The sequence below is a fragment of the Lycium ferocissimum genome, chromosome 2 (assembly GCF_029784015.1).
Source record: "Lycium ferocissimum isolate CSIRO_LF1 chromosome 2, AGI_CSIRO_Lferr_CH_V1, whole genome shotgun sequence".
In the NCBI taxonomy this organism is placed as follows: domain Eukaryota; kingdom Viridiplantae; phylum Streptophyta; class Magnoliopsida; order Solanales; family Solanaceae; genus Lycium; species Lycium ferocissimum.
In genome coordinates, this window is record NC_081343.1 from 66,141,127 (window position 1) to 66,153,533 (window position 12,407).

The 12,407-nt window shown below is 32.7% G+C and overlaps 1 protein-coding gene across 1 annotated transcript; it reads right to left on the bottom strand.

The window, feature by feature from the left end:
• On the bottom strand, nucleotides 1-3,062 carry LOC132046902 (uncharacterized). Its single transcript, XM_059437720.1, has 3 exons — nucleotides 2,649-3,062; nucleotides 2,288-2,417; nucleotides 1-408 (listed from the first exon to the last, which is right to left on the bottom strand). Exons 1-3 carry the CDS (start codon nucleotides 3,018-3,020, stop codon nucleotides 200-202), a joined length of 711 nt encoding a protein of 236 aa, XP_059293703.1. The 5' UTR covers nucleotides 3,021-3,062; the 3' UTR covers nucleotides 1-199.
• Nucleotides 3,063-12,407: the final 9,345 nt, after the last annotated feature.

A 12,407-nucleotide genomic window follows, 5' to 3' on the forward strand; every position in this document is an offset into this window, starting at 1 on the left:
TTTTTCATTAATGCACAGGTTTATTATTCTAGAACAAGTCCCAAAATAGCAATCTTACTACTACAGTATAGCAAAAGCTTCTAAAGTCCTTTGACCGTCCTTATACATCACTCAACCGACAAAGCCTGGTCAAACTAGAACAATGTTGAACTAGTAGACTTCAAATGCGTCTGGCATTTGTAAAATAGCTTCAACAAAATTAGCTATCAACTGTGGTTGCCTTAATCTTACAAACAGGGATTGCATCATTCTTGCTTAAGAGCTTCCATGTTGGATGAACATCGATATCCTGCAGGGACACTTTGTCTTCAACGTCTAGCTGACTTACGTCGACCTCAATTTTTTGAGGTATATGCTCTGCTGGGCACAAGAACTTTAGGGTAGGTCTGATCTTGTTTAGATAACCACCTGCTTCATATTAAAAGCTAATAATCATTTTCATTGAATATTTATAAACAACTATTGCATGTTGGATTTTCACATGGAATAATTAACTGCAAAGGAAGCACAGCACTATTTCAAAGCATATACTTAAATGAGCAGTAGTGTGATTTACTTCAAGCCAATGTATGCATTAAAGTTCTCTTTCGATTACATTTCTAGCACTTGACAGGATAACAAATAAGCACGTCAAAGAAACTTCAAAATGATGCTAACATAAGATTTTGAACAAATTGCCATTAGTTTACATGTCAACATAACAAGTAGCCAATATTTTTTTTAGGATAAATACAATTGGCCACTAATTAACTTAAGAAGGCAGTTAGTCCACAAAATTTGAACAGAAAATTAATCCCATAAAACAAGATAACCCTTTTGTGTGCTGTTATTGAGAAGGCATTTTTTCTGAACAATATACATCAGGCTTTAGTGACATATCTAGGTTTAACCAAATTTAGTTTATCATGGGGTTCCATTAGAGCAAGTATCAGGCTATGCAGTATCTTACGTGACTTACTTGAAAAACTCTCCTTGAAATATTAGATCCTCTTATTATGTTCTAATGATACAAAAACAGGCTTTAGTGACTTATCTAGGTTTAACCAAATTTAGTTTATCATGGGGTTCCATTAGAGCAAGTATCAGGCTATGCAGTATCTTACGTGAATTACTTGAAAAACTCTCCTTGAAATACTAGATCCTCTTATTATGTTCTAATGATACAAAAACAGGAGCTTACTAATGTTGAAAGTGGAATTGGGAATTAGACAAATACAGAAGAGTGTTAAACTTGTAGAGCCTTGACCATGTGGTTCATTCATTATTTATGTTAATTGTTTCAAGACGTTTACTAAAATGGAGTTACAATCTCAAAGGATTAAATGAAAGTTTGCCTGAATTATTGACAAGAAAAATACTAGGCAGGAGGCTAGGACAGACAGGAACCGCTCTAAATCCTTTATTCCTGTTCAATCTTCATCCACTCAAAGTGCACTTTTAATAATATCACCTTGATACTGTTTCCTTTAATAAAAATGACTTCTCAAAAAAAAATCTTCATCCACTCAAAGCATCTATCTAAGAAAAAACAAAGGGAGATTGGCGTCGGTTCAAGCAGGAATTCTCACTAAAAAGTTTTTGAGAGGGAAATTTCCGTTGAAAGCAGTATTCTATCATTGAAAGGTACTTAGTTTAATTCTTCAAGTTTAATTCTTCAGACAATGCTAGAGATATATTTGCATATTGAGCCCATAAGTTGCTACATTCACTGAATCTGAGCATACAAAGTCTAGGATGATTTGTTACAGGTAGAGGTCAAATATTTTACTGGTATTTCTTAGCTTGCAGCCAGCTGGTGCTAGCAAATGTATGCTACAAAAGTATTTGTCCTTTTGAAATACGAAGGTGACTGTAATAACTACGATATAATCTTGATATTGGATCAAGTAAAATATTGATATGTGGAGTTCTCCTCACTATGCAGCTTCAATCCGTTTGCTGAATGTAAGATAGTGTTAATGGATAATCCAGAAAACTGGATAAAGGAAGTGGTACTTCTTTATAGTTGTCATTCTGTTAGCAGTAAATATCCCAGGTCGACCTTTGTTGAAGCTATTAAGTTTTAATGGTTCACCTGTTTGGGTGGAATCACTTCTTCTACACATACATCACCAAACCTAACTACGGTGATACACAGAGTAAGATGCTGATATTTTTATAAGCCATACTTTAGAAAACTACCGTATATTTACAGAGCCTCATAAATCCATTTGATAAGTTACCAAAGCTCATAAATTATACTAGCTACACTGGTGTTCCATAATAATCATAAGAAGAAAGCCATTACCTTTCCTGACACCAGGGCACTCATGCTCCCCTTTGAACACAATCGGCACGTCTACCTTTAATTTTGTTCCGTCTTCCGCCCATACAAAGACCAAATTCAATATCTTCCCAGTCTCTTCATCCCTATGAAGCTATATAAATAACAGAATGAAAACATGAGTTTAAACTATCACTAAATACAATTGCTATGAGACTTAATCCACTTGCAACTGTCCAAAACGTTGGATACAATTCTAATTTATACAACCTTCTAATTCAAAGTCATTAATCTACTAAAATGCAAACTTCTCTTGTATTAAACTGTAAATGATAAAACTATGTAAAAATGCATATGGTATCAGAGAAGAAGAAGCATCACTTGCCTTAATGGGAAGTACTTTTCCAGATTCGAGTAAAGTTGAGGAGCCCGAACCAGCTCGAATCTGAAGAGGAAATGTAGTAGAATAGAAGAAAGGAAGATCAACGGAATCAATGATCGTTTTAATCTGTTTCCTTTCAGTAGTAAGGAGGAACTTTCTAGAAACAGAGGTATCAGCTACAATAGAAGTAGGATCATTAGGTTTTGACTGGACGTAGTTCTGTGAAAAGACTATGGCTGGAATACGACCTTGAGCTCGGTCTCTACTGGAAACTCTGGGTCCGGTGATCTCTCTAGGGATCGCTTGGATTGTGAAATATGATCTCTTGCTCCGACCTCCCGTGGTGGTTGCCACCGCACGCCACCATCTTGACATGTTGTTACTGGGAAACAGTGTCTGTGTGGGGAAATGGGTAAGGTTCCGTTTCGGGAATTCGGGTTTAGGGTTCTGCTGTCATCTGTTTGCGAGGGTTTAAGCTTTCTGGGCTTTTTGATGGGCTTATGCTTAGCCTGCCTATTGTGTACAATAGGCTCTGGCAATTGGGAATTGTGAATGGGCAATTTGCAAGATTATTCTTTTTCGGGGGGTGGTCTTTAATTTTTGTCCCTCAAATTGCTGGTCTTTAATTTTTATCCTTTGCTTAATATTCGAGCTTCTGAATTCAAATTCCAGCTCAGTCAAAATAAAAAAATTTGCAAGGTAGAGTTTTGTAGAAAAATTAGGCCTATTCGGGCAAAAGTTAAGCCTTAAGGCCTAATTTTTGCCTAAATAGGCCTAATTTTATGCGAAGGTTAAGCCTTAAGACAGAGGTTTTGCGAAAGTCTAGCCTTATGAATTTTTTTTTTTTTACCGAGCGGTAATTCGAACCAAAAACCTCAAATATTTTCAGCCACTTTTTAAACCAAGTAAAAATAAATAAATTAAAGAACAGCAATTTGAGGCCAAAAACTAAAGACCAGTGGGTTTGAAGGCAATCCGCCAAAAAAAAAAAAATGATTGTGAATATAGGGAAGCCCAAAACTTGAGCCCTCTTTTGATGGGCTTATGCCTATTGTGTAGTCATTGAAGAAATTGCACGATTTGGCCTTCACATGGCTGGTCTTTAGTTTTTGTCCTTTAAAATCAAACTTATGTCTCTAAGGGCTCCTCATAACTTGTGAAATATTAACAACAACATACCCAGTATAATCTCACAAGAAGTGTCAGGAAAGATACGAGTGTACGCAAAACCTTACCTCTCTATCATGAGAGAGAGTAAGTTGTTTCCAAAGAAACCATCTCAAAGAAAAGCAAAATATAAACTTGTGGAATATTATGTACGTAAATAAACTAATGCCCTGTGAAAAAAAAATTGTGCCTTGAGGAGTATATTATATACCAGCACGAAATAGGGGACAAAAGTGTAAATAACCCTTCCTTTATTAATGGACTATGACTTCAACTTAGGCCTAGTGGGGAAACCCAAAACATGAGCCCTTGCATCAGACCTAGCACACCACACTAGATGAAATCAAAAGCCTCATTGGCACATCAATACCGGTGTTAATAACTATTGGTCGAATTCAAACATTAGGCTTAGTAATTTAGCACCAAATAGATAAAGTCTACGTAATTTTTAGCAAAATTGCATTACGCATTCACCCACCACAAACTAGACTCCATCACCTCTAAAATCACCAAATTTCATCATTGCTATATATAAAAAATCCTCTCAGTTTATCGATGAGAAAATTTCACAAAAGTCTCAATCTTTAAATGACAACTAAACTCGTATCTGAAACGTTAATCTTTTGTTTTGAATGGATATGGTTTGGAAGAAAATAGACGAAACTATATACAAAATTTGAGGACAATTGGAGGTCCTTTGAACGGGAATTGAGTAAAAATTCAGATTTTGAATATGTCACTGCGACATGTATATATACACGTTGTATAGCCTATTTATCAGTGTGTATCACATAGATAATTTTGTGATTATACATAGATATACAGTACGTAACGGATATATATCATGATATATAATGAAGTACATGGTGATATACATGGATATATAATGGATTTTTTATCTACCTCAATTTTGCAATCTAAAAATCATCTTCAAACATCATCAAAATTAATATTCAAACTCCTTAAGATATTTTGAGGAAAACCCAATACCTAATCGAAACAAATAACAAATTCGAACTAAGCTTCGATGGTCTTTAATTATGTTTATAGGTCCTTCAAATTTAATTTCTTCTTCGCAAGCTTCAATAGATTTTATTACACCCAAATAAAATTTAAATATCAAATGATATTATTTATAAGTATATAAAAGTCAATCGACGTAACATTCAAAAATCTTCGGAAAAAATGGTACTGTCGAAGAACGGTTTATTTGTATTTAGGTACATTCACTTCAATATCTCTTACATTGATAGATGTTTTCAACGAAACTTCACATCAACAATTAAAAGCCAAGCCATTGATCTTCTCATCTTTCGTCTGATCTGTCACTCATAGGTCCTTCTCGTTTTCGTTGCCAACTGCCCTTACCCTCTCCACACAATTCTGAGACATCTGCATTAACTTTTTATCCCGCAAATTTATGGGGATTTGATAGGATATGATAGGGGATATTTGCCCCCACATTTACGTAAATTAGAACACTGCATGCCTGCTTGCTGTCTCAATTGCATGGACAAGCTTCTACTTTTTCTGAACCAACAAAAAGAACTACTACAAGCATAGTAGCATCAAACAGTGACCAATAAGGAGTCGGTTTGGTAGCAGGTTAGAGTTAGGCAGGATTTAGTTACTAGAGAACGCTATAAGAAAAAATATATTTTGTAACAAAATTATTTTTGTTAGGCAGGATTTAGTTACTAGGGAACGCTATAAGAAAAAATATATTTTGTAACAAAATTATTTTTGTTAGGCAGGATTTAGTTACTAGGGAACACTACAAGAAAAAATATATTTGGTAACAAAATAATTTTTGTTGCCATGTATTGATCATTATTACAAAAAGTACTTTTGACAATAATTTTTTTTTGTTGTTGCATAGACTTTTCCCACCGGCTGTTATTGCAACAACGTCCATTAATTTTATTTTATTTTTTGCCAAAAGTACTTTTTGCAACAATAATCAATATTATGGCAACAAAATTAAATTCATTGGCAACAAAAAAAATTATTTGCTTACAATAAAATCAAGTTGTTGCCAAATATTAAATTTTTTGTTGTCATCTCTATACTTTCTTGTAGTGAAACCAATGTATTATTTTATACAGAAATTTGTTATGCAGGGTTTAATTATTCATGTATATTAGTTATTTAATTTTTATCTTGCATAAAGTAATATATATATATATTTCTACTATATTAGAAGCATGAGTTTGGAGGTGGTTTCGTCGTCCACCTCCAACTCATTAAAAAAAAAAAAAAAAGTGGACCCATATTAAAAAATCAAGCAATATAAAAAAAAATAAAAAAAAAGTGAACCTCATATTAAAAAATCAAGCAATATAAAAAAAAAATGGACCCCATATTAAAAAATCAAGCAATATCCAAAAAAAAAAAAAAAACGTAGACCCCATATTAAAAAATCAAGCAATATCCATGTAATTCCCAAAGTATCCCCCATTAAGTCAATAATGGTGGATTCATTCAGTTGAATTTCTAGACCACGCGCTGCATTTGCGTAAAAGATTTTTGAATGATGTCCAAAAAAATGACCCCCATTAAACTTTAATGTGGCAATCTTACTTATCTCCCTCCAATCTCCATAGCTTTTTTAGTACTCTTCTGTAGTACTAATATTCAATAGACAGAGAAAGTACAGGTAAGGATTAATTTTTCAAAAGTAGTTCTGAATATATTATTATCAAGCTTCATTTTTTAAAACTTACTATTATAACTGATTATGTTTTGTAGTTCTATGGGTGATATCTTACCTCACTAACTGTAATTCTATAATCAAATTAATTGAATATTGTTACAACTGATAAAATAAATTACTCGGATGTTTATTGCTGTACCGTTTAATATCCTAAAAAGAAACTAAGATGAGTATTACATGCTCAAAAGGCATTTTCCAATGTCTTAAGTTTCTAATTATATACGGAGCACCATAATAGCCAAAATAATTTATTAGTACATACTTATGATCGGTTAAGTAAAAAAAAAAAGATAGAAATCTTATATCGCATCTATGCCCATGTTATATGACACAATATACATAATCACCATATGTATAAAAAGTTTCACGTTTTAGTCTAGGGGAATGGTAGTTCAAATGACGTTTCCGTACTTAGAAGTAGTTAAAGATCCAATAAGTTTTGAAGTTTCGGTTCAAATTTGATTAACGCGTAGTTTAAAAAGTGTCTATTAGCCTTTTTCTTAAATAAAGTCATATAAATTGAAACAAAGAAATAACATCATAGCACAAATTATTGAACCCGTGCTCCCAAAATTTCTATCTTTACATACATGACTTTCAAGAAATGTTTTAGAATATATCAATTCTTTTTATAATTGCATAAAAATAAAATTATAAATATATATTGGGCCCGTGCTGACACGGGCTCTGATATATATATATATATATATATATACAAGTGAGTAATAATAGCTTGGAAGACATTTTGAAACTGGTATAATAATATTCACAATTGAGAGCTTGGCTTTCAAGTGAGTACTAATAGCGGTACTAATTAGAAAAAGTTGTTATGCAAGTGGCATTACGAATGTCAAAGCAATGCACGTGGTAATCTTACTCTAGCCCATAGGTTCCTAGAACTCGATCAACGAAAACGATTAGGTGCCGGTGGGGGATAATTACTGGAGTAATAAAATATAAAGGCAAACTACTTTAGAAATTTAAAATTAGAAAAAGAATGGTTGATTTATAGCAGTAACACATATGCATGTATCACTTTCATTCTATCAATATCTGTAGAATTTACGTATGCATGATAATGGTGGAGACAAAAAAAGTGTAAAATTGAAATATGTATACTCATATATAGAAGGTGAGAGCAAAGTGACTGAATCAGAAATGTATCCTGGAAGAATTGAGGCGGGCGCAAAGAGGAGCCGGTAATGTATGGAGTATTTATTAATGCAACTTTTAGGGGTCTGCTCGAAATTGCTTGGAAATTCTAATGGAGATATAAATATTTAAACTATTTTGAAAAGTGCTATTTCTAAAAGTACTAGAAGTAATTTGTGTTAAGCCAATTACTCTAAAACACTTTTAAACAATAATTAGTGTTTGGACAAACTTTAAATAGGGTTTCTAAGTACTACAGTATATTTTTTCAAAATTGCTTTAAAGAAATGCTTTTGGGGAAAAAATAGTTTTTTAGCTTATGAAAAAAGAGCTTCTGTTATTCCCCAGAAACACTTATTTTCTCGCAAAATCTTAGCCAAACACTTTACTTTTTTAAAGTAAGCATTTTTTGTAAAAAATGAACATTTTTGGCCTTCCAAATCTTGGCTAGACTGGTTCCGCTTAATTTCTTTTTCTCTTTTTAACAAAGAGAAAAACAGTTTTGCACGCTCACGTTACCAGAGTCAAAAGTCAAAACTCCTGAAGAAAGGGGCACTCTATCTTAACACCAATTGCAACAGCCAATAATATCTATTTGTTTGATTGATCACATATAAAAGGGGTTGAATTTTAGTAATGATAAATATTAGAAATAGGTTACTACTCTAACCAAAAGATAAATGATTACGCATCACATACTTTGTGGGAGGGACCTTTGCCAACGTATTAGGCCTTTCGTGACATTAATTTTTTTAATTTAAGTTTTATACATAAACAATATGAATATTTTTCCAATTATCTCTGAATTTTGATCTATGACATGGGTTAATTACTAATTTACCATGCTATCAATTAGTAATGATTTTCATAGAAAATTTCAATTCTCAAATGATCAATCTATGCACGTGCAAAGTCAAAATTGATAGATTTATTTAATTTGAAGGAAAAGAAGCATTACCCGTCATTGAGTGTATGATACTATAAAAGAAGTATAAACATAATTATGATTTACCTCAATAGCAAATTAAAGCGACTTTTGTTGTCCTATTTTTATGTGGGACAATCTCTATAGGTACATGCATGTGGCAAGGCCTTCACCATTCTTACTGTTGCTGTCTTGCTGAGATGGTGGTAATTTGTGCTTTCACCTTCTCCCATTAATTTCATGTGTGCCTGCAGACACACAGTAATAATAAGGAAAAGATCGACTATCAATTACTAAATGAAATATTGACTACGTACATGGCAGTGAGATATGATAAAAATGATTCAATTATTCTGAACCTACCTGCACATTCATTCATTCACTGCAATATCCTATACAGCCATGGGATGAGGGTAAAAAAATTTCATTGAGCTTTAGAAAACCATTGACCCAACCCTTACTCGCTCGTGATGAATAAACTATTTTTGAAGTTTGCTCAAAATCTATATATGTACATAAAAAATAAAAAAACACCTTATATATGCAATATACTTTTTTACCATTGACCCAACCCTTACTCGTGTTCAGAGTGTCTCAAAATCTATATATGAACACCCTCACTTGTGTGTAGATCCGCCCCTGATCCTATAGACTGATTGAAGTTTTCAATGAAACTTCACATCAACGATATATATAATCTCGGCATTCTGCTTATCTCTCGTCTCTATCGCCCATATATAGCAGCTTCTCGTTTACGTAGCCAACTGCCCTTCCCCGCTAGCTATTTAATTTAATTTGATGGGATAGAGGATGTTTGGTCTCACATTTATGTAGATTAGATTATAACACTGCCCACTTTCTCTCTCAATTAAACTTAGACATGCTTTTACTTTTTTGGATCAGTATGTGTTCTAACACTGTTACAGTAACCAAATCCTTCTTGTGATCCAGGGGTTTGTAGAGATAGCTCTCTCTTCTTTTCATGGCCATAAATGAAGAGGAGAAAAACAGAAGATTGCTGTACGTAGGAGCAGCTATACCACGATAATTTTCCCTGGACAAACGTTCCGTGAAAATTAGTTAGTCAGCCAAATAGGATAAGATGGACCACATTAGATCATATGTTGGTAATAATCTCCCAAAGTCATTTTTTTTTTTTTTTTTTTTTTTAACAACAAGGTCACCCAACTTTTTTTATATCACATTACAAATAATATTAATTTTTGGAGATCATTACGGATAGTTGTATGACCTATTGTGTTACTACCTCGAAATAATTAGGGGTGTCAATGGTTTTGTAAAAAATCGATTTAACCAATCGAACCGATTATTAGAAATTCTTAATAAAACCGACGGTTTTTTTTATAAATTTCTAACCGTACCGAAAAATTGGGTAGGTTTTTATTTTGTAAAAATAAACCCAAAAAAATACCGAACGGTACCGAATATATATATATATATATATATATATATATATATATATATATATATATATATAAATATTAATAAACCATTAAATTTTTCGCCTTGTGCCTTGAATGATGGAAATGACTACAAGTCGGCAACAAGTAATTAACACTAATCCAACTCCGAAACCTGTTATGTTACCCCCATTGCGGTGACTAGTTATAAGATATTCCAACAATCTTTAGTAACAAGCTACAAGGTATTAGATATTTTTCCTTTCTTATGATTTAAATTCTTTTATTGGATACCGAATCTTATTAGACTCAGTTCTTGTGTCTCATCTTGATTGATTACTTCCGTTCGTGTGATCTAAATTTTTTGTCTTTATTTAATATTATCGTACACTACTATAAAATAGTGGAATGGATCTCTATTCTTGTTGTGATTCATATTTTCTTAATTCTTCACCTTTTAAACAATAAAATGTCTAGAGTGTTCTTGCCAAAGTCTTATACAAGTATGCATGGTATCGTGACAACATCTACATGTGACTTTTATATGATGTTTTTAAAAAAAATACCAAAAAATTAACCGAACCGTACCGATACAGAAGAAAAACCGAGATGATGGGACGGTTTCGAAAAGTTCAATTTTGGTTATATAAAATAAAATAACCGAAAAATTGATATGATATAAATTTTATAAAATAACCATCAGAACCCTACCATTGACACCCCTACCTCGAATATGTTGCAAACCATTTCAGAAAGTACAAAATTGGAAATAAAATGTATTCACAATAGATGCAACAACTTTTCTCCACTACCAAAGATATAGTAGGATGATTGGGAGCCTTTTAATCTTTAATTTGTGGTCTTATGAGAGTTCTGAAAGTTGGGACTTTTCGGGGGGAAAATTTTATCACCTCAATAGACTAACTAGCTCGGCATAATCTGGATTAATTGAACTAGGAGATTGATTTGGATACTGAATGAAGAAAAAAAAAAGGACAAGTTTTCCCCATCAAATGCTCTTTGGGAAGTAGTCAAGCTTAGTTCTTCAATGTAAGCTAGTGCAATATCTCCATAACTATCATATCACTAACCAAACCATGGGGTAATTTTTCTTTCCTTCCTTTTGAAAAACTATTTCAAAAGATAAAATGAGACTAATTAAGATTTACCAAAAAGAAACATGCTAACATAATTAGAAATTAAATTATTTAACGAAAAAAGAAGGTCCCAAGTTACACCCTTTTGGAATGACAATGATATCTGTATTATATACGTGTGCATGAAAAACAAAAGTAAGAAATAAAAAAGGACTGGGCAAGACAAAATTAGAGGATCAATGGGAAACGGAAATATGCTCAGAGAGAGCGAGGCACTGTCCAGAGTCCATACTGATACAGAAATGTACCCTGCAAACTGCAAAGGACAAAAGAGGAGTATGTAATGTGTGTATTTAATAGAGAGGAATAGGGAGGTCTCTGCACGCAATTGTTCACCAACACACTGCTCTGACTATTTTATTTGCTTTTCCGTGCTTTGCCTCTCTCAGGTCAGTCCTAGTATTCTTAAATGTTGGCCTCATTCTCAGTGAACAATTAATGAAATATTCAATGAGTTTAAACTTTTATACGCTTATAGGGTAAAAGAATCAAACAATCTAAGATGGATGGTTACATTTTGAAGTTTGATTAAAATAAGTGATTTTGTTCATAATCAAGAAGATTTTTGCTGTGCTTTTCAAATTTTGCACCCTTCTTAGTTGTCTAACAAATAATGTAAACAAATTCTTAAAAAATCTTTCAATACTTCTTTACATTTTTTAAATGAGTTGATTAGGATAATTTATTTTCACCCCCCAACTTTACTTTAAAAATCAAACTGCCTCCTCAACTATGAACAATAGACATTCTCCCATTTTTATCATATGCAATGTCTATTTTATCCTTGACATTTTCAATCGTCGATCTATGTAAACCTTTTTATATTATATAGTATAATATTTTTTTAACCTAGCTATTTATTAAATTTTTATTTAAGTTCATTAACATTATAATTAGAATAATCCTTTTATGAATTTACCACAAAATGTAACGTTACTTTTTACATTTTTTTTGTGCGGAATTTCCCTTCAAAGGCACTGGTCTTTAATTTTTGCCCTTCGCCTAATACCCCGAGGTTCTGGGTTTGAACCCCAGGTCAGGAAAAAAAAAAAGAAATTTTGCAAGGCAGAGGTTTGTAGAAAAGTTAGGCCTATTCGGGAAAAAGTTAGGCCTTAAGGCAGAGGTTTATAAAATTTCAACTAATTAAAAAAATATATATATATTGACTGAAGGCAAAACTCTACCTAACTCTACCTTTGCGAATCCAAACTCTACCTTCTGATTTTT

Bases quoted from the DNA above. Each gene is read 5' to 3' on its own strand.
- LOC132046902 (XM_059437720.1), bottom strand. From the start codon at position 3,020: ATGTCAAGATGGTGGCGTGCGGTGGCAACCACCACGGGAGGTCGGAGC. The intron at 2,418-2,648 runs GCAAGTGATGCT...TTATTTATATAG, and splicing joins GAAAAGTACTTCCCATTAAG to CTTCATAGGGATGAAGAGAC. The intron at 409-2,287 runs GTAATGGCTTTC...AATATGAAGCAG, and splicing joins GTGCCCTGGTGTCAGGAAAG to GTGGTTATCTAAACAAGATC.